This window comes from Hippocampus comes, unplaced genomic scaffold (assembly GCF_001891065.2).
Source record: "Hippocampus comes isolate QL1 unplaced genomic scaffold, H_comes_QL1_v1.1 scaffold167, whole genome shotgun sequence".
In the NCBI taxonomy this organism is placed as follows: domain Eukaryota; kingdom Metazoa; phylum Chordata; class Actinopteri; order Syngnathiformes; family Syngnathidae; genus Hippocampus; species Hippocampus comes.
This window is the reverse complement of record NW_017805502.1, coordinates 267,306-294,122: the sequence shown is the minus strand read 5'-3', so window position 1 is coordinate 294,122 and position 26,817 is coordinate 267,306. Positions and strand designations below refer to the sequence as shown.

General features: G+C 44.1%; 1 protein-coding gene across 2 annotated transcripts; it reads left to right on the top strand.

Moving 5' to 3' along the window:
- Positions 1-4,463: 4,463 nt before the first annotated feature.
- LOC109520180 (DNA-binding protein SATB2-like) lies at positions 4,464-16,931 on the top strand. Of its 2 annotated transcripts, none has more exons than XM_019877207.1 (12): positions 4,464-4,570; positions 6,510-6,704; positions 6,886-7,065; positions 8,692-8,818; positions 8,958-9,081; positions 10,301-10,403; positions 13,454-13,504; positions 13,597-14,060; positions 14,142-14,342; positions 14,994-15,137; positions 15,366-15,557; positions 16,093-16,931. In XM_019877207.1, the coding sequence occupies exons 1-12, from the start codon at positions 4,564-4,566 to the stop codon at positions 16,645-16,647; spliced, it is 2,343 nt and encodes a 780-aa protein (XP_019732766.1). In that variant the 5' UTR covers positions 4,464-4,563; the 3' UTR covers positions 16,648-16,931. The 2 variants fall into 2 exon arrangements, with proteins under 2 accessions (XP_019732766.1, XP_019732765.1); XM_019877206.1 differs by having other exon boundaries at positions 8,692-8,833.
- Positions 16,932-26,817: the final 9,886 nt, after the last annotated feature.

Genomic DNA, 26,817 nt, shown 5'->3' with positions numbered 1-26,817 from the left:
ATTATTCACAGGTTCCAAACTTGAGTGTTTATTGAACAACTAAAGCTTAATTTTCAAGGTCACATAAGAGACCAACCATTGATGTCGCGTGGGCAACAGCTTTAGCAGGCAGGCGTCCAGGAGGCATCCTAATTAGATGCCCGAGCCTCCTCATGTCGCTCCTCTCAGCATGGAGCAAAAGCAGCTCGACTCTGAACCCCTTCTGGATGACCGAGCTTCTCACTATTTCCACGGGAGAGCTCGGACACCCTGCGGAGGAAACACATTTGGGCCGCTTGTATCCGGGATCTCGTTTCGATCACAACCCATAGCTCATGACCATAGGTTAATGTACGAGCGTCGATCGACCGGGAAATCGAGAGCTTCGCCTTTTGGCTCAGTTCCTTCTTCACCATGACAGACCGATACAAAGTCTGCATCACAGTCAACGCTGCACCGATATGCCTGTCAATCTCCCGCTCCATCCTGCTCCCTCTCGTGAACAAGACCCCAAGATACTTAAACGCCTCCACTTGTGGGTAAGATCTCATCCCTGACCCGGAAAGAGTACTCCACCCGTTTCCGATTGAGGACCGTTGTTTCAGATTTGGAGCTGCTGATTTTCATTCCAACCGCTTCACACTCAGCTGCAAACCGCTCCAGTGAGAGTTGGAGATCCTGGCTTGAAGAAGCCAACAGCACCACATCATCTGCAAAAAGCAGAGAGGTAATACTGAGGCCGCCAAACCGGACCCCCTCAACGCCTCGGCTGCGCCAAGAAATTCTATCCATCGAGGTTATGAACAGAATCAGGGACAAAGGGCAGCTTTGACCGAGTCCAACCCTCACTGAAAACGAATCTGACTTACTGCTGGCAATGCGAACAAAACTCTGACATCCGTAGTATAAGGAACGAATAGCCCGTATCAGTAGGTTTAGTACCCCATCCTCCCAAAGCACCCCAAAGAACTCCCCGAGGGACACGGTCAAACGCCGTGCTCAGTTTAAAGTAAATTTACAAAAACTATCAGCCTCACTGTATCAATACTTTTAAAAGGTGAGTATAAAACTGAATGACATGAAATTAACTAGAATAATAAACTACAAAGGGGTGGGTGTGGTCTCTGACAAAAGAAAAAAAAACTGATTTTAAGTATAGTGAAGTTGTTGCATATTTAACACTTTTACCTAAGGCTGTATATTGTGACAAATGAACAGTAATTGGTCATTTCCCCAAAAACGCTGATCATCCAGTTTGAGGTACTGAACCGACCAGATTGAACTGCAGATATGCACCGGTGCTTTTTCTTAGGTGAAGTTTATGTTAGTGGGAAAGTGTCAAAGACCAAGTTTTGGTACAATTAACACAATGAAACAAACACAATAAAAATAACCTAAGTAGCAAATTATTGCCACTGTGAGTTTTGAGTAACAATTTAAAAAAATTATTCTTACTGGATGACATTTCTGATCATTAGTAGTAGTATATATATGTATATGGCATGTATATTGTTCGAATTAGGAAATACAAAATTATAAGTGATCACTCAAATGACAGCTTTTCACTTTAATAATTGTAATATGCGAGGGACGATCAGAGTCTGCATCCCCCAGGCCCTTATTTGTCCAACCGACGCACATACCTTAGCCACTCATGAGTGACTCATAGCCACCCATGGGCAACTTCTCAGACAGACTTACAGACACATGAGAGCAACTTGTCGACACTCGGACCCGTAGGCAACTTGTAGACACTTGTGAACACCTTTGAGAAACTCCGAAACATACTCAGACTGATACCTGGAGACAACTGGTCGACGGCATTGTAAGATAGCCGAGGGCCACTTAGGCGCAGTCGAAGACACACCCATGGTCCCTGCCATCATCCATGCTGTGCAGTCCAACCAACATTATTATCAGTGTAATAGTTTTCAAACTGTTTGTGTATATGTAAGGTATTTCTGTTGTCATTGCTTTCATCCATTTTCCGATCCACTTTATCCTCACAAGGGTAGTGGGGGGTGCTGGTGCCTATGCCAGCCGTCTTCGGGCAGTAGGTGGGGGACACCCTGAACCGGTTGCCAGCCAATTGCAGGGCACACAGAGACGGACAACCACACCTAGGGACAATTTAGACTGTTCAATCAACCTGCCATGCATGTTTTTGGAATGTGGGAGGAAACTGGAGTACCCGGAGAAAACCCACGCAGGCCCAGGGAGAACATGCAAACTCCACACAGAGAGGCCAGAGCTGGAATTGAACCTGGTACCTCTGCACTGTGAGGTAGACACGCTAACCACTGGTCAACCCGGGCGCCCTGCTTTCATTTTTTTAATGATTTTTTTTATATAGAAGTATGTCGCAGTGTCCCCTAATGGTGACACAGAGAAGTTCACAGGTATGTCAGGATATTTCAATTTTTTTTTTTTTTTTTGCAGTGTTACATTTCCCCCACTGAAAAGTTAAACCTCAGTCTGCCCTCTAGAGGAGTAACTGAAGTGTGAAAAATGAATGACAAAACAAGGTCGAAACTGGCCAGTGTGACACCTGTGGTGCTGCTGAAGACACATCGAGAAAGGTCTGGCGATTTTAATGGAGAGTTGAGCACCATGGTGCTGTTCCTCTCCTTCCTTACCACTAGATGTCAACGTTTAACAAATATTGTTGTTGACTCGACGAAACTGACAAGATTTGATTCAAATAGTTTTCAGCAATTGTCTCTACTGATTTGGGATTGTTTCACCAGCCGTCTATTTTGAATGTGAGTGATCATATTCCAGTAGTCAGATGCGGAGTGCAAGGAGGTGCAAACGACAGTGGGCTGCTGTTCAAGATCTTCACGAAGCTTCAGGGTCAGTGTTTTACTACCGCATGCGCACCTCAAGATGGTGCGAGTGAGACAAATGCGCGGAATGAGTTGCACTTGTTTCCCCACGTGACATGTTTTAATTAGCTTTTTTTTTTTTTTGGAATGGTGTTGTTCATATTCATCACGTTCTCCTAACCACAGTTTATAATATTAGGCTACTTGCCACAAGCAGAGGTAGGGAAAGTAGTCACAATCTGTAAGTAATAATTAAAAAACGGTATTTGTGTGTAAAAAAAGAAAAAGAGTAAACGTACAAGTACGTTTCAAGTACAAGTATCAATTTCTTTATCCGAAACGGTTTTTTATTATTAAAAAGTAGATTCTGAAATGTGAAAAAGTAAAACTGTTCACGATCAATCCGTTTTGATCAAATGTAAAGAAAATAGTTTCCTCTAGTTATTATCTTAAAAAAATCTAAATCTAAAAAATCCCGTTACACATCACAATTGTGGTTTTTTTTCAAGATCAAGCAAGCAGTGGTTTGACTTTGATGCGAACAAAACAGCGTGTTCCCAACATCAACCAATTCTCGGACGGAGGATATCTTGCTTCTCAGAATTTGTTGAATTTGACAGCACTGCTCTCCCTGTTTTGTCTGCCAAACTTCCTGTCAATCAATCCAAATCTTTACCGCGACTGACATTATTGCTCTCCAGTTCCGTCTTTTTCTACATCTTGTTGTCATCCACCTGTGTTGCAAAAAGTAATGAGGCCATTTGATCAATGTAAGGAATAAAATGTATAGATTTCTGTTTTCAAATGAAATGTGGAAAAAAATTGATTCTTCAGGAAAATAAATACTTGAGTACATATACCTGAAACATCTACTTAAGCACAGTAAATAAAATATTTGTCCTTGATTACATTTGACCAGTGGCAGAGAGTGATGATGATTTTGAGGGCCATGATGTTGCTGGGGCCCCTCCCTCCTGACTTGGCAGCCTGCCTCCTTTTGCCTCCTCTCAGCAGCTGAAGCATTTGCAGACTTGTCGCTGCCTGTGTTCGCATCTCGTGGGCACAGGCGGGTGAGCTCGCCAAGCAAAAGTTTGCTGTCATCTTGGAGTCACACAACTTGCCCAATGGATGCACTTGACTCACAGGCGAGCAAGGGGACATCATGAAAAGTAAGTGATTGCGAATACATACAAACATGTCGACTTGCGTGTTGGCATGCAGTAGCATCACTAGAATTATAATTAAGTTTTCATCATCTGGTCCGTAAAGTCTCTTTAAAATTTGCCTGCCATTTGACAATTTGGGAAATCTTGGGAAGCGAATTTCAAAAAGAGAAATAATTCGAGATCTACTCCATGTTTTGTGATCGTTTGCATGGATCTGACTGTTTTGGAGGGGGTTGTAAAACAATTTTCAAATTGTAAAGAGCATTCACGGACACTGTTTATAATTATCTAATTGATGAAATTATTTCATTCATATGAATTTGGATCGTTCTTGTCTTCACTAACGAGCCATTCCGTCTTCCCATGTTCCGCAGTGTTTGTACATAGGACACACAAACAAAAATTAACACTTCTCCCCATTGAGATCAGTTCAAAAATGCGTAATTAATGTTTAATTTCTAAGATATTAAGTGATGTTCTTCATCTCGTGGGCACAGGCGGGTGAGCTCGCCAAGCAAAAGTTTGCTGTCATCTTGGAGTCACACAACTTGCCCAATGGATGCACTTGACTCACAGGCGAGCAAGGGGACATCATGAAAAGTAAGTGATTGCGAATACATACAAACATGTCGACTTGCGTGTTGGCATGCAGTAGCATCACTAGAATTATAATTAAGTTTTCATCATCTGGTCCGTAAAGTCTCTTTAAAATTTGCCTGCCATTTGACAATTTGGGAAATCTTGGGAAGCGAATTTCAAAAAGAGAAATAATTCGAGATCTACTCCATGTTTTGTGATCGTTTGCATGGATCTGACTGTTTTGGAGGGGGTTGTAAAACAATTGTCAAATTGTAAAGAGCATTCACGGACACTGTTTATAATTATCTAATTGATGAAATTATTTCATTCATATGAATTTGGATCGTTCTTGTCTTCACTAACGAGCCATTCCGTCTTCCCATGTTCCGCAGTGTTTGTACATAGGACACACAAACAAAAATTAACACTTCTCCCCATTGAGATCAGTTCAAAAATGCGTAATTAATGTTTAATTTCTAAGATATTAAGTGATGTTCTTTAAGGCAACACTTTTGGGTGCGTTTTTTTTTTTTTTTTTTTTTTTTTGTGGGTGCTGTTTTTTTGTTGTTATTTATTTGCTGTGACAAGTCCTGTTAGGATGTATGTAGTGTGCCCGGCTTCTTCTCATTATATTTATTTTTATTTCATCACAATAAAAGTTAACAACTTCTGGACTTCTGTGCTGCTTGTAGTTTGCTTGTAGTAAAAGTGTTTTTGCTAGATTCGACACTGAACAAGGTTACTGTTAAAAACAAACAAAAAAAGTCTTCTAAGACTGCAGTCAGAAGCATCTAGTTGTGCTCCATTCAATGGTTTCAAATCAAACCCTTTAAAGTCCCTTACAGCCGAAGGGACTTTTGAGATCAAAAGCCACTTGTTTGACAAATGGCAAGTCTCATCTCCTTTTGATCCACATGTGTTTTGATGAGCTGGAACAGGCGAGACCTTACTAATGAAACAGAGACTTTTTAATTGTTTGGACACCAGCGTTAGTCACCATCATCTTTGCATTATTAAGATTTGGAAGTTGAGGCCCAGTGCAAACAGCTGTCTGTCTAAAGCGCGCATACTCGTCTCCTGAAAAATGCTTGTGGGTCAAGATGTCTCCCGCCCTGCTGGCTAGCTGATTTGTGTGTAAATAAATGGTTTCAGGTCATATTGAGCAGGGATTTGCAAACTGGGGTGAGGGGCGAGCCATAGCTTGGTGTCTACAAAATCATTTGCAATGAGCCTCGTATCATTTTTAAAAAGGGCATACATGAGGATCGGTGTGCCATTAAAGTAAACCAAACAAACCAAATACTCAAGCGTACCTTAGCTTTGGGCCAATTAAAAGCTCAAATGATTGTGGTGCCTTATCATCACATAAATCTGACATCCTGGCAAGCGTGAATTTAATTGGGTTCTTATTATGAGTTTTTGGGTGAAAATGTTAAAAAAAAATCGGTGGCATTTAGAGCTACATGTGGTAGTTGTGGAAGGGACTCCTTGTAAAAAAAAAAAAATCCTCCCCATCCCTTGTGAAACATTGCTATAGAAAGTCTGGTATAATTTGATGTCTTGGCTTCCAGAAATAGAACACGTACAGAAACGCATGTCTGGGCTTTATTTCTGTAAACAACGCACATACAGTCGGGCCTAGAAAATAGCACGGCTTGATTTTCGTGCGGGAAAAAGCCAACCTTTGCATGTTTGTGAATATGGCGCAGGTGGTGTAACACGATTTGGGGGAATTTGATCAAGGTTCAGGGAAAGAGATTCTGAGCTCCGTGGACGTATTTGGTAGATGTCATCGTATTTCATTGTTAAATATGACTTCAGCATGCATCAAATTCTTTATTGTTAATGTCATCTTTTTGAAATTACCCCCCTGGCCAAGGCACAGACAAAAAAAAAAAAAACCTCTTTGGGTCTTTGAGTCTTCACCAGCTGTTCTTCATTGTCTCTTGATGTTCTTCAGGTTTTTTGCCAGGTGAGCAAGGCGGAGCAGGCGGGACTGACAGTCTTCGAGACGGCCCCGAGGAGGGCGGCTTCAGTGGTGGGAGCAACAGCCCAAGTGGATCGCCGCTGTGCAAGATGAACCTTCTGGACGTCAACAGTTGCCCGGACACTCCACAAGCTCGACTTAATAGCAATTCACCACTGAGACCAGGAGGTGAGACTCTCCGTGACTTCCGCTAATAACCCAGGCTAAACTTAGCTCCTCCCCATCCTGTAAAACGTGACTCTCACTTTGAGATGCATCAGCTCAACACATCGTTTGGTTGCATCTTGAGGTGTTAACGTAATTGTGAATTTGGGTCCGACGTGTGGCCTGTTGTACTCTTCTGTACCAGGTGTGACAATCCCTGTCTACTGCGTTGTGGAATATGCAGACATGGCGAGTGACGGCGAGCAGCGCGGTCACAGTCACGCCGAATTTGTGCTGATCCGGAAAGACATCCTGTTCACGCAACTAGTGGAGACGGCGCTGATGTCTTTGGGCTACACGCAAGGCTCGGCTGTACAGGCCCGAGGTGTGTGTGTTTATTTCCGTCGTTTACTCCATTGGGAACTACGCAGCCTCAGACAGAAAAAAAAAATCAATGTCGGCCACAAGAGAATTATAATGTGTATCCAACACGCTAATTTGTGGCCACTTTTCCTGAAAGGGTAAAGTATTGGTAGAAACCGGGGCGAAAGACAACGGACTAGGATTGTATGGTTTTTATTTTGAAGTTTATTTGAGGCTGGGGATGAAGCAAAAGTCTTGGCTTTGCAGCCTAGTGATAAAAACATTTTAAGGACATGTCATATTTCACTTTCAAGAGAAGGTGTGCGCCATTTGTTTTCCCACACGTCCAAGTTGTTCATGGGAAGGATATTAAGCCCATAAATTTGTATATTGTGCGCACATTCTCGCTATTTTGTGGCCACAATTTCATCTTGATTTTTATTTTAATTAACAAGGAAAAGCAGTCTGCTACTTCATGAGCAGTTAGTTGCATCAAAACTCTGTTTTCCCTTTTTTTCAAGTGAAAAACTATTTGTATTTCTCTTCATTTACGAAATCTGAAACAACAATATCTCCGGTACTTCATGTCTGGGAAAACGCCTATCTAAAAACCCCTATCACTCAGCCGCTATTTTGTTTGGTAATTCATGAGTAATGAATTATTAACAGCGGCAATGAATAGATTGTAGCTGTTTTCCAGATGGGTGGCTCCACCACATGAGTGCTCTGCGTGCCAGAAAGTTTAGACAATAAAGACTAATTACTGCATGTTGTTGTTTTTTTTTTCCAAGACTTAAAAAAAAATTGTCTTTTTTTTTTCTTCAGCATAAATATGAAAGCATTGTCGGGTATGACATTCCTGCTTGTGTCCTAAACACAGGGCGCCTCAACCAAGTGGGTAACGCCCTGTACGCGACCCTCCTCCGCCCAAACAAAGCCTTTTCTTTTCAAATCAAGACTTTTTTGGTTTGGCGTGGTCCCAATGTCGCTCCTCAAGTGTGGTCACAACCACAATTACACAGTCGATTTTTTTCTTCTTCTTTTGATTCCAGTTTATTTGCCCTAGCTTGGGCCCATGAAAGTATTTTTAAAGCAACAGAGGTGTTCTTTGATTAGGCTGCATGTTGTGGCTCAGTCACACTTACTCTAAGCTGGCAGACTTCCAGCACGCGGGGTTCAATGGAGGATTTTAGAAACACTGACTGACATAAGGTACAGAGCACTATTTGAAGTATTTTTCCTCTGGAGGCAGCCCACTTGACATTTGATTGTCTCGATCCCTTTGAACATTTTGCCACCCGTAGGAAGCCGAAAAGCTGCAAAGAGGCGCGTTTGCCGTTACATAGGAAAAAGATGACATCATGCTCTTTGTTCAATACCTCCGCACTAAAACATTGCTCTGAGTTGACATTCACATGCTTACACTCAGATTGGTCAAGTTCAGATTCTAAGGAAACATTTGTTTTTGTTCCCTTCGGCCCATCAGTAGCAACCTCATGCAGTGATGACACACACACAGTCTGTGTTTGAATTGGGCTGTCTCAACATTGAACACAACAAAGAGCCTTTTTGGGAGGGTCACACAGATTCGTAGTTATCATCATTTAGTTTTGCTTCCCCCCCCCCCCCCCACACGTGTGTTGTGCAGGCATCATCAAGGTGGGCCAATGGAAGCCGATGCCCATCCACAACCTGACAGATGCTCCAGAAGCCACAGTGGCAGACATGCTCCTGGACGTTTATCACATGGTCACGCTTCGGATCCTGCTGCACAGGTCCTCCAGTCTTGAGTGTGTGATGAGCTCCAAAACAAACAAACAAACAAACAAACAAACAAATAAATAAATACAATGAATACACTAAAATAAATTGCTTATTCTTTTGAGAATTAAAAGCAACTTTTCACATATGCAGGTTTGCCCGTCTGGAGGAGCTGCCCTCTGAACAGTGGACGCATGCCACAGTGAGGAAGGCCCTCAAAGAGGTGCTAGGAGAGACCAATCAGAACGCTCTGCCTAAGGAGTGTCCACTCTCTCGGGTAGGTAGGAGCAGCACACATAGCTGTCTAGACTCCGTTCGGAAATTCACTCTGGCGCCCGAACACCACTGTGAGAGTGGGTGTGTTCAGGGAGCTAGAGAGCGCTTCCATCCATCCATCATTTATCCGAGCCGCGATCCTCACGAGGGTCGTGCTGGAGTCTCTCCCAGCTGTCTTCGGGCAGTAGGCGGGGTACACCCTCAACTGGTTGCCAGCCCGTAGTGTTTTCCCGGCCAATGCTTCTGCATCCTTAATTTGCAGCAAAATCAAGTCATTACAGAGCGCACACCCGAGTGTGCCTTGTTTGACATTGCGGAAACAGAAACAGACTCACTGGGGTTCGTGCATGATATTGGCAGGTGAACCGAAAATCTCCCCTCGCAGATATTAATGATTATAATCTGTTTAATGAACTGATTTCGACAATGATTCATAAGGATTGTCCCACACTAGTGTCATATTATGAATGAAATACCATGAGATTCACCACATATATCCACGTGGTGCATAGGTGTCAAACTCAGGTCCTGGAGGGTCGCTGGCCTGCATGTTTTCAAAGTCTCCTTGTTGCAACACACCTGATTCAAATGAACAGGTTCAATGTCAGGCTTCCGCAGAGCTTGCTGATGATCTGATCTTTTGAATCAGGTGTTTTGCAACAGGGAGACTTGGAAAACATGCAGGACAGCGGCCCTCCAGGACCTGAGTTTGACACCTATGGCGTAGTGTATCTGTCTGCCTACGCCTTGATCAAATACAGTACATCAAAATTGCGTTGGACCACCTGTGCTATGACTTAGACCAGGTTTTTGCCAGTCTACAATCGAGTCTACTTTTTAAAACCAAATTGACAGATGCGCCGGGGGCAGAGCCAGAAACTCCAAATGAGGCATAGCACATCTGCCAAATTCACAAAGATGTTGAACTAAACGATTGCACCGACACAAAAATGGTGTTCTTATGCCGAGCACAGACTACCTTCTTTTACCAAACTGTCAGATGTGTCGCGGGCGAGGCCGGAACGCCCAGACAGGCAAAAAAAGAAGCATATACAGTATAAAGTAAATTAGGGACTGTAATTTACATTAGTGGAATCTACCTGCTTTCATATTGTATTCAACCTTGCCCAATGTTGTGTGTGTGTGTGTCTCTCTCTCTCTCTCTCTCTCTCTCTCTCTCTCTCTCTCTCTCTCTCTCTCTCTCCCTCTTTCTCCCACAGAGTATGATTTCTGCCATCGTCAACAGTTCCTTTTATGCCAACGTCTCCGTGTCCAAATGCCAAGAGTTTGGACGCTGGTACAAACGTTACAAACGCATCCAAGGTGACGGCTCACATGCACGCACTTGCTCCTGCTCTTCTGTTTCTCCCTTCAAGCCATATTTTTGTGTGTGCTTGAGCTCAAGTGTCAAGTTCATGCGCCATACGTCAGTGACGGCTTATGGTCGGAAGGACGTTACACGTGGTCCACATTAATGTCACTCTTAATACACACGGCAGAACTAAGCCATCTTGAATCGTAATAGAAAACAGCAGCAGCAAAGCCCCCGCTCCTCGCACGCGCACGCACATACAACACATGGTGGTACAAATTTGACACCCTGCCAAACCTCACTCTCATTTTTCTTCTCCTAATAGCCCACGTGATCGTCAACCCAACACAATTGTAACAAGAAACAGATTCAGTACAGTGGGGACGAACCATTCAAATCTCCGATAACTGAAACGGACTTCCCACCAAATGCCAGCAGATCATTGATCAAACGATAAACCAAACTGCCCCCGCAGAAGTAATTGACGAATCTTTTCTACAGCTTAATAACACACTCATCAGCCACGATTTTCCATCCACCGATACAATCTAATGACATCCAATACAAAAGCCATATAAGCAATGCCACTGTCACGTTTCAAGTGGTGCTGTAATGTTTCTAATAATTTGCCACAAAGTCTCTGCTGGGATGAAGGGGAAAGTTTATAAAACTGTGGCGAGGCTGTACGAAATAGTGGCACTGAAGACAAAACTCCAAGCACAATTGGAGGGGGTGGAAATGTAGAGGTTCGATGTTTCCGGGACAAAGTTAGAGTGCGCAGAGCTTTGATGGTTCGGACACGTCCAGAGGACTGAGTATATTGCTAGAAGGCTGATGAAGATGGCGCTGCCGGGCAGGAGAGCGAGAGGAAGACCTGAGAGAAGGTTGACTGATGAGGTTCCAGAGGAGGATGTAGAAGACGGGCTCGGGAGGAGAAGGTGGACACTCTCTGGCGACCCCTAACTGCAGGAAATGAAAGGAAATGAAATTCTTCAATGAAATGGCGACCTCTGTTACAGTGACCCGTGTAGGCTAAAGCATGGCAGCTTGATTTAAATGGCACATTTCATACACAAGCCAACTCAATGCCCTCACACAAGCAAAGGTACAACACCTCGAAGTGTTTACAAACAAAACAGCTCAAGACAGTCCACAACAAAGAGGAAAAAACAAAGGTATCTTACCCAAGTTACAAAAAGAATGAAGATTAACAACATTTAAAACACCTCAACAAAAGATTTAAAAAGAAAAAAATAGAGTAGCTTTTTAAAATGACTGAAAGACCGTACAGTGAAAGTGATCTAATAAGACTGAAAATACGTAATTCAAAGTAATGAAGGGGGTGACGGGGGGAGCAAAATATTAAATCGGGATTTACGGGCGTTTACACTCATTGACTGTGTAACTTCCCCTCTCACTGACCGTCAGCTCAGCTATGTCTCCAGCACGCCTTTGAAATTGGATGGACTGTTGTGTGATTTTTCCGGTTCTTTTGGTGATAATCTTGTGGCAGGAGTCAATGAATAGGCTGAGAATGGGTGCGATTTTGTTTCAAGAAGATGAACAATTCATACACAAGACATTCGCAGCACGCTGAAGATCCTTCCACAAGCAGTTGATCGGCTCATCTTGCGGCATCTGCCTCCTTCTATCCCACTGCAACGCTGCCCACAAAGTGCGCGGTTTCCATCTGTTATCTCGAGAGCATACAGTCGCTTTCGCTCAGGAGCTACAGTTGCAACCTTTCATAGCACAAAGTGTGATGACAGTGTGGTTACCTTGTAAACCTCACAATCAGGAGATTGGGGTTCAAATTTCCGTTCTAACATCTCTCTGTGACGATTGCAAAGGCTCGGTTTCCTCCTACATTCTAAAAATATGCATGCCAGCTTACCTGAAGAGTCGAAATTGGCCATAGGTGTGAATGCTTTTTTGTTTATATGTGCCCTGCGATTGAATGACGACTGGGCCATGGTTGTGCGCTCCCCGTTGCCCCAAAGTCAGCTCCAATTACCTGAGACCCTAATGAGGACAAGAACTACAGAAAAAGGGCAGATGAAAAACTTGTGGCAACAAAGTAGCCAACAACATTTTCTTCTGCAGTTTCGGATGTAAAATCCAAATACCTAATACCCAAATACCTTCTCTATATGTTATTGTTTTTTTGTTTTGTTTTGTTTTGTTTTGTTTTTTTGTGGTTGTTTTTTTTTAATTGGGCATTTTTTTTAAAGTGCAAGAAATCTTTTTTTTCAATTGTAGGGCATATTTAATTACGCAGTTTAAGTGCAAGAGAGCACTTGTATTTACATGGCATGCAGTCATGAAAATAACCGATGCACATATATAGCAAACACAATCAGGTTGATTCTTGCAATTCTTGATTGTTATTGTGTCAAAACAAAGCTGAAGAAATCGCATGCCAGTAGCCGCAATTTGAATGCTCACCCACAAAAATATGCCTGAAGCTACCATTAACCCTCAGAAAGTCCAGGATGCATATGCCAGATTGCACACTGAGCCATTTTTGAGGCTACAATCACTCGAGGATAAGCGTAGCTTTAGCTGGCCATTCAAAAGTCCTGATAAACACTCACCTGTTTCAAATTAAGCCACTGGCTGCATGGAAAAGTGAATAAAAGAAAAACATCTTGCGACAAAGTGAAGTGAAATCTCCTCTTACAGTGGTCTAATAGATGCAGGATGTTCTACTAATCCGTTGGCAGTTCAGGTCGTGTTCTTGGAAACTAGCTTAAAAAAATAGTAGTGTGAAGTGTTCAGTTTAAGCTGCATGTCTGGGCCAGTAAGCTTCGTTTTAGCCTTCCAAAATGCTGAAAAAAACGAAAAGAAAAATAGCCCATAACGTGTTACACAAAAACTGGAGCACTTGGGGCAAAATGAAGTGTACCATTTTCTGCAGTGCGAAAAACGACTCCAGAAAATGTTTTTGTCATTACTGTTTTTGTTTATGCATACCATTGGAATTGTTGAAATGTAAAACTGTCCCATGAATTCATTCGTTGACACATGGAATGATGTGATTTGTTGATGGTATCCTCTTCAGGTGAATATGCAGAGACAATGTGGCAGCCCCAGGACAAATCCGATGTAAATGGTACATTTTGTCTTCACTCTGACTTTCTATGGATTGCAAGATAAAAACAGAATAAGAACTTTACAACATTTGTCTGCGTATTCACACAGGAGAGAGAGATTGGGAGCCGAGCATCCTCAACCGGCGTCTTCCTTCTCTTTTGCCCTACCTGGGTGGCCCTGGAAGCCTCCAAAATTGCCTACTGGATCAGCAGAGTTCCAGCCTGCCACACTCCACCAATCCTTCGCCCAGCCCCCCTTTGCACCCCCGGGCTCCGGCTCATTTGGGCCACGGCGGCCTCCTGCCCCCACAGCTTATGCGCCATCAGCTTGCCGTGGCGCACCTCATCAACCAGCAACTCGCCGCCAACTGCCTGCTCTCCCAGCAGCCTGTGCAGGGGCTCCCCCAGCCGTACGTCAACCACTCGCCTATTTCACGCACGTGCAAGGGCCCTCCTGATCCCACCTATTCAGGAGCTGAAGTGTCTTCTGACATCTACCACCGAGTTCGGAGCGAGCTGAAGAGAGCCAGTGTCTCTCAAGCTGTCTTTGCCCGGGTGGCTTTTAACCGCACTCAGGTAAACTGGCCAAATGTTCCCCGCTGGTATGTCCAATGGAGGTAATCCCCAACAGCGCGTCTGCTCTTCATGCACGGGCAGGGCTTGCTGTCAGAGATCCTGCGCAAGGAGGAAGATCCCCGCTCGGCCTCACAGTCGCTGCTGGTCAACCTAAAGGCCATGCAGGCTTTCCTGGGTCTACCAGAAGGAGAACGAGACCGCATCTACCAGGGAGAGCGAGAGAGGAATAGTCAAACAAATCACAACCACGTCTCCAATGGCAACACCCACAAACACATGCAGGTACACGCATTCTCACCAGGGAGAATTGATTAATTCCCCAAAATGGTCCTTTTTTTTTCATTTTTAGGAAAACTATTCTATTTTTTATAAATGATTTGACAAAATATTGGTGTACCACAATGACATAGATGCAAAGAAATGCAGAGCAGGAAGATGTTTTTTCATTGGCCACATGGCATGACTCCTTCTTGTGACTGTCAGCCCTTCGATCATTCACGAGCTCCAAAAGTTAGCTGCTGATTAGATGATATGTTGCCATTTTTGTTGGTACTTTAAAACATTTTATACAAGCGGGAAAGTTCTCAAGTTGAGGGCACGCGGAAGTATGGATGCATTTTGGCAGCCGGGTGAACTTCCCTCAATTATATTTCCACCAGTCTGTGCATAGGCAACAGTTCCTTAGGTCTTGCTGGTTACGTCTTCATCCAGGTTAGCCAAATCCCTACAGGGGTGGAATTAAGCCTTTCCGACACTAGACCTGAATGGTTGTGCCTTCTGCTGTTTGACTATCAAGCAGTAAATGCCAGTACACATCCGCTGCTTTAAGATAGCAAGACTAGCATCACGACACCAATAAGCTCACTGTAGACTGTAAAGAATCAAACATCAAAACGCTCAAAAGAACCTTCAGATTGTAATTCTTGTCTGCAGACTAAATCCAATGTGGAGACTCCACTTAAGATGGACTCGCTAGTGAACATCACATCAAGGATCTACGAGGAGATCCAACGGGAAATGAAGAGGGCTAAGGTCTCCCAATGTCTGTTTGCAAAAGTCTCTGCAAACAAAAGCCAAGTGAGTTCTGGGGTTTCGGTTTCCTGTAAATAGATTTGTTTATCTCAGAGTGACAAGAATTAAGCTGAGATGATGGAGGGACGATCCCATGAAAATAATTCATTTCCAAGTCACAGCTAGTGCAAAAATCAGGCAATGGCGGCACTTCTCGATGTGTCGTTTTCCTGCAGGTTTCTGTGCTTTAGTGGGCAAATGTTCAAATGTTGTCACTGTCACCTCGTCTGCCAGGGTTGGCTGTGTGAGCTACTCCGATGGAAAGAAAATCCAAGCCAAGAGAATCGCACACTCTGGGAGAACCTGTGCACCATTCGCAGGTTTCTTTCCATCCCGCAGGCTGAACGCGATCGAGTTTATGAGGAGGAGGCGAGGCAGCAGCACGGTGATAAGCTCCCCGCTGTCCTTCACCTCCCCGAGCATCAGGTACAAGCGTCTGGAACTATAGAATTATGGGCCCAAATCAAAGGTTGTACAGCTAATGAATTTTTAGAGAGCCAGGTTTCCTGCTTTGCAGTCTGCTACAGCTTGTCTTGTTTTTGTATCGTAAGTTATTTTAAAAGGACATGGTCAATGACTCGGCCACGCCGTCCCTGCTCAACCGTCCCCTACCTCTTCCAACAAAACCCCAAATTCTTGCCAGTCAGACTCGACCTCAATCTTATTCTGAATGCAGCCTATAATTTTTGATCACGGGAAAAAGGACCAAAATGATGCCTATTTTGGTCCTGTCTATTTGATGGGTTTTTGAAGTGCAGGCCGCCCCACCCCGGTAATACGCTCTCAAAACGTGGTTGTTCGGAATGTGAGAGAATTTAGACGGCCAATCGCACTTCTGCTTTGACAAGATTTCTATTGATGTCACTGCAGAGTCGGAGGAGCAGCGGGGTTTGACGGATGGGAGTTTAAGGTGTATGATGCGTTGAACCCATTCTTCTTTTATCTTTTGTTTTTTTAACAGGCGCCACCCCTGCCACCTCTGAGAGCCCTATCTCCTCTTCACACGCACCCACAGCTTACAACCCTACCCCTCCTCAGTGGGGCCGAAAATGGGCCTCGGCGGGGAATGAGCCCTGGCCTGCGGGAAGCAAAAAAGGCCCGTTCACGAACGCGAATTTCCTTGGAGGCGCTGGGGACCTTGCAGAGCTTCATTGGCGACGTGGGGCTCTACCCGGACCAGGAGGCCATCCACACCCTGTCGGCCCAACTGGACCTGCCTAAGCATACTATCGTCAAGTTCTTCCAGAACCAGCGCTACAACTTCAAGCACCACAATTCCAGGGAGTCAGGGCTTGAGGAGGACAACCGGGAGGCAGCACGGGAAGAGGAGCAGCTCTCCGTGCCCGTGGACTCCAGTGAAGATGGAAGAGCTTCAGCAGACACCTTTGCAACTGAGAGAGAGCCAGAAGCGAATCAGAAGGAGAGTGATGATGGAAGAGCCTCAGCACCAGCAACATCATCCTTGTCGCCAAATAGCAGTTCAGACAGCCCAAATTCTGCAGGGCAGCAGAGATAACAACAGGGGAGAAAAACTGTGAAGCACCCGTGAGATTTGATGTCCGCCGTTGTCATTCTTGGTTTATGAGCCCCCACATTTAAGCCATACGGGCACAACAGCACCAAAACCTCCACACAAACTGGACCCAAATATCGTACACACTGACACGTAATTTATTGTTCCATTGTTGCTGCAGCAACTGAACTTGATGTGACGCTCAACAGCGCAACAACAATAGACATCTGTATTTATTACATCCTTTATATTTACTGGAGAAAATAAAGATTTACTACTTTCCTTACCATGACTTTTGGTGTTTACTTTATCCGCTTACATTGCGCATTTTGGAGCTAAGGTCACATGAAACGTGTGTGAGCGAGATGTGTCTGGCTTTGAAGTATTTGTGAGGACTCATGTAAAATTTGCTCTCATCTAATATGACAACTGCATCAGTGACTGTTGGCACGCTCCGTTGGCTCTTTGCACACAGCTGGCTATTAGATCCGTATGGCAGACCGATAAAGGGCCATTAGACGTGCGTGCGAGTATACGTGTGTGTGTGTGCGCGCGCGTGCGTGTGCGCGCGTGCGTGTGTGCGTGTGTGCGTGTGTGTGCGCATGTTGTGGGATAAGGACGCAGGTGCTCTCTGCAGGCTGATATTACTCAGGATGCTCAGGGCCGGGGGCAGAGGGGCTTTGGAGGAAGGAGGCTCTCATGTGGAGCTTGCAAACACACCTGTGATCCTCTGCTCACATGTTCTGTCATTTTCTCTCTCTCTCTCTCTCTCTCTCTCCCTCTCTCTCTCTGCGCTAGCTTTTGGCCACCTTGAAAAGGGTACACACACACACACACACACACACACACACACACACACACACACACACACACACCCTCCCTAAGCCTCAGCATGTTGATACACACGTTGATAAACAAGCTAATACTCAGAGCACAAAACTTTACAAACTGCTGAGCACAACGCAACGTAATCAACAGCCAGCGCTGCATGTTTTTATGTTCTTTAAAATAAACCTTTTTTCACATCAAATAACTTAACTTGCTCATTTGCTGAGTCTGTATGTCGAACCCTTGTGCACTCAATTAGAAGTGAAATCACAAGATGGGGCTTTGGCACTATACAGCTGATTAGCATGCAACCATTATGTACAGTTGGCCGCCTCAGACGCAAAGCTCAAAAAGACACAAGCATGAAGTAAACAACCTTAACAGACTGGATCTCTGTCACAGGGTTTCGAATAACAAGCTTATGCATTCACAGCCAACACACTCAAATATATAACTTGTTACGGAGCAATTCTGTACTTCGAGTATGGACACTTAATGTGGTTCCGTTTTTTTCTTTTTTCTTTTTCCTGTCTTTCTTTAAATACCATGTGTTGAGCGCCGAACTGTTGCACAACCATAAAAGAAATTCACAGCAAATGCAAGCTAAAATTAAAAACAAATAGGTTTGCTTCTCTTTGTCCCATTAATTATGGGTGGCAAAAGTATATCTATATCTATATCTCTATATCTATATCTATATATATATATATATATATATATGTGCTCATTACAACGTGGAGCAGAAGAATTGAGTGCAATGATTCTCATGTAGTTAATCACTGAAAGATGAATGTGGATACATTCACAGGCATTTAAAAATTTGACAGAGTCGTGGCTCTAAAATGAATGCCTCCCTGAGCTTTGACCTCAGCTGTTGCTCAATGCACTGTTGAGGCACTCAGTGATTATGTAACGCAACAGGCTAACTTCACGCTCGCTCAATCATTACGAGCGCACCGTACGTAACATATTGCACCAAACCTTGGTTCACGTTGTAGTTTTGAATTGAGCAGCCAGACAGAGAGGTCTATAATAGGATCCAATCAGTGCATGCACTGCTCAAGTCTCGGGATCTGTCAAGAAGCCACAGCTGGGTTATGTGCTTTCTTGCACCAGCTGCACACTGGGCTGTAGAAAGCACCACCAGGTGTCTCAGATTTCACCCCACCTTCCCTCCTTCGCTGGTTCCCATGCGCGGCCTGCTGAACCATTTATACAGGGATGATTAGCAGCCGCTGTTCCTTGCTTCCATCAAAGACGGCCTCTCAAAGACCGCCACTGCTTCCTCGCCACCTATGAGCTGAGTCTGGCAGAATGGTAAGCATTGGCTAAGGGCCCCATTGGGTGCTGGCAGTTTGGTGCATTTGGGACGGGGGCCTTCAACGGGCACCGAATGCACTTGATATCCAGCTTAAGGTCCTCGTACTGATACTCTTCTAGTTACACAATTCAGTGCACTACAAAGTCGTCAAATGACTCAGGTGCACCAGTAGTGGAAAAAACGTGTCTAATAAGTATGTTTTTTTTCCACAACTGCTTCCCCTTTATTGTCTGAAAATCTTGCAATACTAGTCGAACAACTACATGTCACTAGTGAGGCAAAACTGTGCACACGGTGACATGTGCACGCTCCAAATATGGGAAGGTGTCTGAGCATTTATTCAGTATCGCTGTTGTCCAGCTGAAGGTTCATGTATACTCTGTGTGCTCTTTGTCCTCACTAGCAAGACAAGTGAGCGGCACCAGTAGAATGACAGGGCCATTGGTTGTTGCGCCATGTGTCCAAAGGTGTGGATGTGAATGCTTGTGTGTCTTTTGCGTTAGCTTCATGTCGGACTGATCATCTCAAGACCACACATGACATTACTTTTAGCCTTCTGACTTTTGTGTTGCACTTATGGAATCCATAGCATTTGTCTTGCCAAAGTTTATTCAAGCAGCATGTGATCCAGCTGTACAGTCTATTTCTTCCCTTGTTGAAGGGAGCAGTCTACCGTATGACGGTACTTGAAGCCTCCTCGGCTGACATGGGCCCTAATTTCATTAATTATAAACCAGTATGCTGCTGGTGGCCCCAACAGAGAGGACTTTACCCAGCGCTGGCATCTGTTCAGCGCAAACAGTGAGGGACGGCGGGAATCGGCAGAAGGAGAGAACAAGGACATAGCGCCCATGGTCAAGGCTGAAGCGCGGCGCTGTGATAGGGCGGCGCTTTCAAAGTGCACGTCCTCAACATGAAGACCGTCGTATCTGAGAGGCAGATCAGAGACTGTGCTTCAAGGAGCACAAATTCAGACGAGAGAGGTCTTTCATGAAAAAGACATCTCAGATACAAGCAAGCAAAAATATACATTTCCCAAGCCTATAATCAACTAAATTTAGAAAGGCTTTGGCACTATGATTTTCTATGCATTTTCATTGTTGTCACATATTGGATGCATTTAGTCCCTTACCCAAAAGCACTGTACCAAAGTTCAGCTTTGTGGTTTATTTTCAACTGCGGTGAACATTTTTTTTCCCCATTTTCAACATCCTAAGTTCCCAGAAGCATGATGAAGATTTCCTATTTTACGCTGCATGCTTTTGACTTGGACCACCCCGCCACCCCTGTGCAGATTAACAATGAACAAATCCCGATGTAGATGCAGAAAATCTAAAAACATAACTGTTGCTTCATGTACGCCACAGTCCAACACTCACACGCACATACACACACAATCAAAGTGCAAAAGCATGTAACCAAAGGGGAAGCTGTTTATGCCCTCATTGTGCATCAATTATAGCACGCGCACACACACACACACACACACACACACACACACACACACACACACACACACACACACACACACACACACACACACAGGATTTTTGCTTAGGTGAGAAATAGCAGCTCAGAATGGTGATGATTATGAGCATTAGGTTGTGTTGGGGAAAATGGTCTTTCCCCCGCGTGTTTGTTGAATTCCGGATGAAGAGGATGTTGCTTATCCAAATACAGGCTGGAGTCGATGAACAGTTTCTTCGAAGCTTTTAATAACAGAATATTCCGGGCATCCGTGAGTTACAGACAAATGGCTGCATATTACGAGTGTAAAGACGGAAGGGATTCACAAAATATTTATATGATCAGAAGGTCGGTACCAAAACTCATGGTGAGGCATCAGGACTTTGGTTTCTCCTAAACCGATTCTTAGCTTGTGTCAACTGGTGCATTCCTATGTCTGTGTGTCTCTACAAGGTCTCCAGTAGGGAGTGTTCTAATTTTAAGTGATGATTGCTTCAAGGACGCCAAGTTACGCTGCGGGCATGGGAAATGACTAAATATGGGCAGAATACACACTTAAATTGCTTTGTCGAAAAATCACTTTCGGGCATGACCCAAAACAAAACACAACCACATATTTGATCAGATCAACCCTAATTCCTTGTCCTACGCAGCTGATCTGATTATTGTGACCTTCTGTATAATCATGGATCGCCAATTATTAGTTTAACCAGTACTGTTTTTGCTACCACAGGGAGCAGCGTAAAAAAAGAAAAAAAAAAGGTAGGTAGGGGATGCTGAGTAGTTTCATATACTGTATCACTGAGCGTCTATAATGTGATTTTCAGCTCTAATTAGATTTCGGTCACTTAGTGTGTCATAATGATGTTTGTCTTGTAGAGCAACTGACACCGTCCATCAGGCCAATTAAATATTAACCTGACCTACCGCTGGATCGTGTGTGTGTGTGTGTGTGTGTGTGTGTGTGTGTGTGTGTGTGTGTGTGTGTGTGTGTGTGTGTGTGTGTGTGTGCGTGTGTGTGTGTGCATCCACTCACAGCACACACAAATACTAATGTTCATATGCACTGTCTGACCTACATTCTTGTACACAATGTCGAGAGAGGTGACAAACATGCATGATTGTGTGTGTGTGTGTGTGTGTGTGTGTGTGTGTGTGTGTGTGTGTGTGTGTGTGTGTGTGTGTGTGTGTGTGCGTGTGCGCGTGTGTGTAAAAACATGCCGATGCACTGGGCCGTGAGTCTAATGCAAAATTAGTGTTATCTTCCTGCCAAATAATGCATGACGCCACATCCCAGGGCTACAGCACAACTTCACATGTCAACCTAGCAGTCGTTGTCACTCTCCCTGATGAAGGATATTTTATTCAAAATGTCACACGGAGCAGAAACCGCTAAATAAGTGCAGCCATACAACTGGCCTCAACCCAGCTGACTTGAAGGACTAATTGCAGACACAGTATGATGCAGAAAAAGCATCAACAAGAAACAACTGGCTGACTGGCCAGTAAAAGTTTTTTTTCCCCCCTTTAGGTCATCTTGTGCATGGCCACCAAGTACAGCATAGAAAGGCTTCCATAAATAAGTGGTGGGAAGTATCCAAATAACAATACTCTTACTGTAATTAAGTACTGTAGATGTTTCAAATACTGCACTTTGGATATGCCATCTCTAACATTTTTACACATAGTCCCTCCATTTGGATACACGGATCTGTACTTTCAGATGAGTCATGGCGGCAAGATTACTGACTGGTTAGCACATGCGCCTCACAGTACAGAGGTCCAGGGTTTAATTTTGCGCTCCAGCCTTCCGCTGTGGAATCTGCATTTTCTTCCTGTACTCTGGTTCCCTCCCACATTCCAAAAACAAGTATGGCAGGTTAATGGAACACTCCACATTGTCTCAAGGTGTGATTGTGAGCGCAAATGGTTGTTTGTCGACGTGTACAGGCAGCCAGTTCAGATGGTACCCCGCCCACTGTCCGAAGTAAGGTGGGATATATTCCAGCACGCCTGCGACCCTCATGAGGATAGCGGCTCGGATAAATAATGGATGTATGGATGCATGGATGGATATCTGTAGTTTCTACTTACCTACTGTCAAAAGGCTTGTTAAGTTTATTAACATCAGCAGATGACTGCACATTATTCAAAAATACACAGAGAGAAGTAAAGGCAACTGCACTTGATAATTTGAAGTTGGATAGAGAGAGAGAGAGAGATTTCAAATCTGTAATTCAACCAAAGCAAAAAAGTGTGAGTCCCTTTGCCACAGAGGAAAACACCAGACAAAGGGATATCAATACAGCAAGTTGATGCTGCCGCAGGCCACTGACGTCCTGCAATTCAAACGGACGGGTCACACAGTAGCCTCCGACTACAGTCACCTGCATTCCCAGACTTGAAGCTGTTCTTTAGTTTTCTTTCGCCACTTCCAGTGATTTATGCTGACAAACCATTACTACTAAACCCGCCACCCACCCTCCTTGCAAACTGCTGCCTGGGAGAAAAACAGACCTATAGACACGAGCAAAAGAACAGTGGAGCAAAAACCACAGTGGAACTCAGTCATGGTCAGCCAAGCTCACCACGCCTCAGCCATGTGTTTGTCCAAACCTGTTATTTCTGGCACTGTACTGTCTCAAAGAGATCCGCATCTTCTGAGAGAGGAATGCAGCAGCTTTAAATAAAATCAGATCTAAGGATCAAGGATGGGGAATTACAGAGCCTGTGTGCAACTCATCTGTTCAGGTTCATTTTTTTCACCAACCTCTGTCTCCACAACTGTCTGACGAAGGTCAAAGGTTCAGTTTCTCTGTGAGAAACATACTGAAGGCTGAAATTGTGAAACGCCCGTCACCCCCATGTCACTTTCTTTTCAGACGCAGTGTCCTTTTCAACCATCCATTATTATGGACCACTTGTCATCTCGGATCACTGGTGTGCTGGAGCCGATCCCAGCCGACTTTGGGCGAGAGGCTTTCACCCTGAACTGGTTGCCATCAGATTGCAGAGTAACAAACAAGCATTCACAATTTGGAGTCTTCGATGGACGATTAAGAGTCGACCAAAATGTTTTTGAAATAGAGGAGGAAGCCACACAAGCACGAGAAAAACATGCAAACTCCACACAGGCAAGCCTGAGCCAAGATTTGAAAGATAAACTTGTGGGCTATGAGGCAGACGTGCTCACCACTCTTCCAACAAATGTCATTTTATCTCCAGGTCATGCATGTGCTTTGCAGGTGCAAGTTCAGTTGAAGATCAATCTGTATGGGGATATTCTTACAGTATTTCAGATGTTTTAAAAAATGTAAAGACCTTGATCACAAAAGTCTCAAAGGGCTTCACAATAATTATCCATCCATCCATCTGCTTTGTCCTCACTAGGGTCGCAGGGGGTGCTGGAGCCTATCCCAGCTGTCTTCGGCCAGTAGGCGGGGGACACCCTGAACCGGGTGCCAGCCATTCGCAGGGCACACAGAAACAAGCAACCATCCGCGCTCACACTCACACCGAGGGACAATTTTGAGTGTTCAATCAGCCTGCCATGCCACCACTGGCATGTGGGTGAAAATCGGAGTATTCGGAGAAAACCCACACAGGCATGGGGAGAACATGCAAACTCCACACAGGGAGGCTGGAGCTGGAATTGAACCTGGTACCTCTGCGCTGTAAGGTCGACACGCTAACCACTGGACCAACGGGCCACCCTTCACAATAATTACTCATACCAAAATCACAACAACAAAGTATCAAACAAAAAACTCGTAAAATCTTCCAAAACATCTAACTTTAATATTAAATTTTAACCCTGGAGAACCCAAGAACCTTTTTCTTCTTTGGAAAAGGATTAATTATACATTAAATGACAGCTATATGTTCACTAAACACCAAAATATATGTTTTTTCAAATATTCAATGCTTTAATCCTAATTTGGGATTTGGGCCAAATCTGACCCTTTGGGATTTAAGGGTAGCATTTGAGTTGCAGAATTTATAGGGGCTAAATTTGACGCCGCGGGTTCTCCAGGGTTAAAAATGGTCCTGTAGTACAGAACAGTACATTACTGTACAATACTGTAGCCGGGTAGAGGCATTTAAAGGAAAACAGCGTCCTCTTGTGGAATGTTTTTTAACTGCAACATATCTTTCGGAAAGGAGCTGGTCGGTCCGCACATACAAATTTAGCGAACAGCGTGGCCACTGCCCTTGGTGGCCGTGTTGTCAAATCGCTTCATTATCACCACCAAGAAAACAACTCGCTCTTCTTAGATCTCGCTCACAGTGGAGCGCGGGTTTGAAATGCAACAAACACATTATTGGTGGGATAAGTGTTAGCAGGTTGCATCTTAAGGGGTCGCTATAGCCCTCTGCTCAAATCAGTTTGAAGTGTGAACAGGTGCTCATCGCGCTATGCTCGTGCCCACATCAGGTTTCAGAGTTGAAATCGTTTGGTGGGTGTTTTTATCTATTATTTAACATATTTTGCGTGTGTTGCGGGTAGCAACAATGTTTAGTTTTAGTAGTTGTAAACCGGAATTAAATGCTTAAATGATCAAATCTGTCTGGAACCATGTTAAAACGCAGCATATGCAACTGTTGAAAACCAAAAAAAGCAGCCAATTTAATACGTGTCTGGAGAGAAAATGACTCAATCATGGCTGAGACAGGACCGGAACCGAAAATGAATTACCGAACATTGTGGCGCACATCAGCCGTTAGTTGTGGCCTGTAAGGTTAACCGTACCTTAAGGGGAAACGTGATTGGGCGGTACTTTGGCGACACCCTCTTATCGGACCTGGACTTTAGGGCTGCACTAATTCTGTCCGGCCAGAGATACAGCTCGGCATTGCGGTGCAAGTGGCCCCCTCGAGTAAGTCAATTTCGGATTTGCTGCCGGAGGTCGGTTTGGCAAAATTTGCTCAAGGATCATACAACCCATTCAGAAATACTAAATTTAAACTGAAATTTATACTACCCACTGAAAAGGTTCCTAGACAAGTTTGCTGCTATGTTCAATGTGAATGTAAAACAATATACTGTATACATTTTATAAAAAGGAAAACATTTGTTTATGTCATTTTGTCATATTTCGATTGTTTAATAAAATCCTTGCTTCAGGTCCCTGCGATTAAACTGCAAAAAAATACTCCTCAAAATTAGAAAGTTGCTCCTCAAATGAAGCAAAACTGCTTGGCAAAGAAAACCCTTTGCGCTTGGCAAAACTCACTACAGGGTTGGAGTTTCCAAATCTTTGTGGCACAACCACGTGGAAAACTCGATTGTGTGCAGTCATCTTGGCCAGAGGACAATAGAGATGTTGAGTTGTTGATGATTAAGGAGGAACATGAGTTGGAGGCACGACCATATGGAGTCACCTATGAGACTGTGGGAAGAAGTCCTGCTTCGCTGGATGAATAGAACAAACAAACACGCAAAAGGCTTCAGGCTGGTCTTTCTTCTAGTTGTGTGGTGGTGTTCCAAGGCATGATTACACATCACTGCGGGAGTACAAATCAAATGTTGACATTTATTGTTTTGGTTTCAGAGTAATTGCACCCATGGAAGTTTATTTTGTATTATTCTTTGCCTGTTGGATTAGCTAAAGGTCATACTCGATTGTCAGAAGTAAGCAGTTTGACGGTTTAAGATGAATTCATCACTACAAAGTGTCGATATGACATTCACCATTTAAGAATCACAGCCTTTTTTTTTCTATTACAGCCATACATCCATTCTTGATAGTGCTTGTCCTATTCAGGAGAGAGCTGGAGCCAAAAGATGGACGAGTTCCTGGGCTGGTCGCCATTTAAACACATGCCACGTTGTCACTGAAGGGAAATAAAATCCACACACGGAACTCAGGGAATGTGTTTGTGTGTGTGTGTGTGTGTGTGTGTGTGTGTGTGTGTGTGTGTGTGTGTGTGTGTGTGTGTGTGTGTGTGTGTGTGTGTGTAATAGAGAGAGAGGGACACGTGTCACAAAAATCCACAAAAAGACCATATAAAAATTAAAACACACTGAGTTCTTTCTTCACTTCTGGGCTTTGGGTGTGCGTGTGTGTAAGGCCAAGCAAACCTACTTTGACAGAAGGGTCTAAAACACAGGTGTCAAACACAAGGCCCGGGGGCCAGATCTGGCATGCCATATGATTTTATGTGGCCTGTGAAAGCAAATCAAGCAGGTCAACTTGATGCTTGCTAAAATCTGTACCAAAATTTCAAATTGCCAAATGTAATAAATAATCATGTTGCGATATTGCAAGCATTTTCTTGTCATGTTATTACATTAACTCGAACAGCAGTTGAACAAACTACTATCCTTTACTTTTGATTTAAACATTTTTTATCTATTAATTGTGTACTGCATACGCAATAATATGCGGGGGTGATGAAACATTATGGTTTCACACTCGTTATGGCCCTCCCAGGGAAACTGTGACTACCATGTCACCCATGACAAAAATGAGTTTGACACCCATGGTGTAAAACAGCCTTCCTCAACTGGCGGACCGCGATCCACGACCGGACCGCCGACCTCCTCTGTCCGGACC

Bases quoted from the DNA above. Each gene is read 5' to 3' on its own strand.
- LOC109520180 (XM_019877206.1), top strand. The intron at 9,082-10,300 runs GTAGGTAGGAGC...TTTCTCCCACAG, and splicing joins AGGAGTGTCCACTCTCTCGG to AGTATGATTTCTGCCATCGT. The intron at 15,558-16,092 runs GTACAAGCGTCT...TTTTTTTAACAG, and splicing joins TTCACCTCCCCGAGCATCAG to GCGCCACCCCTGCCACCTCT.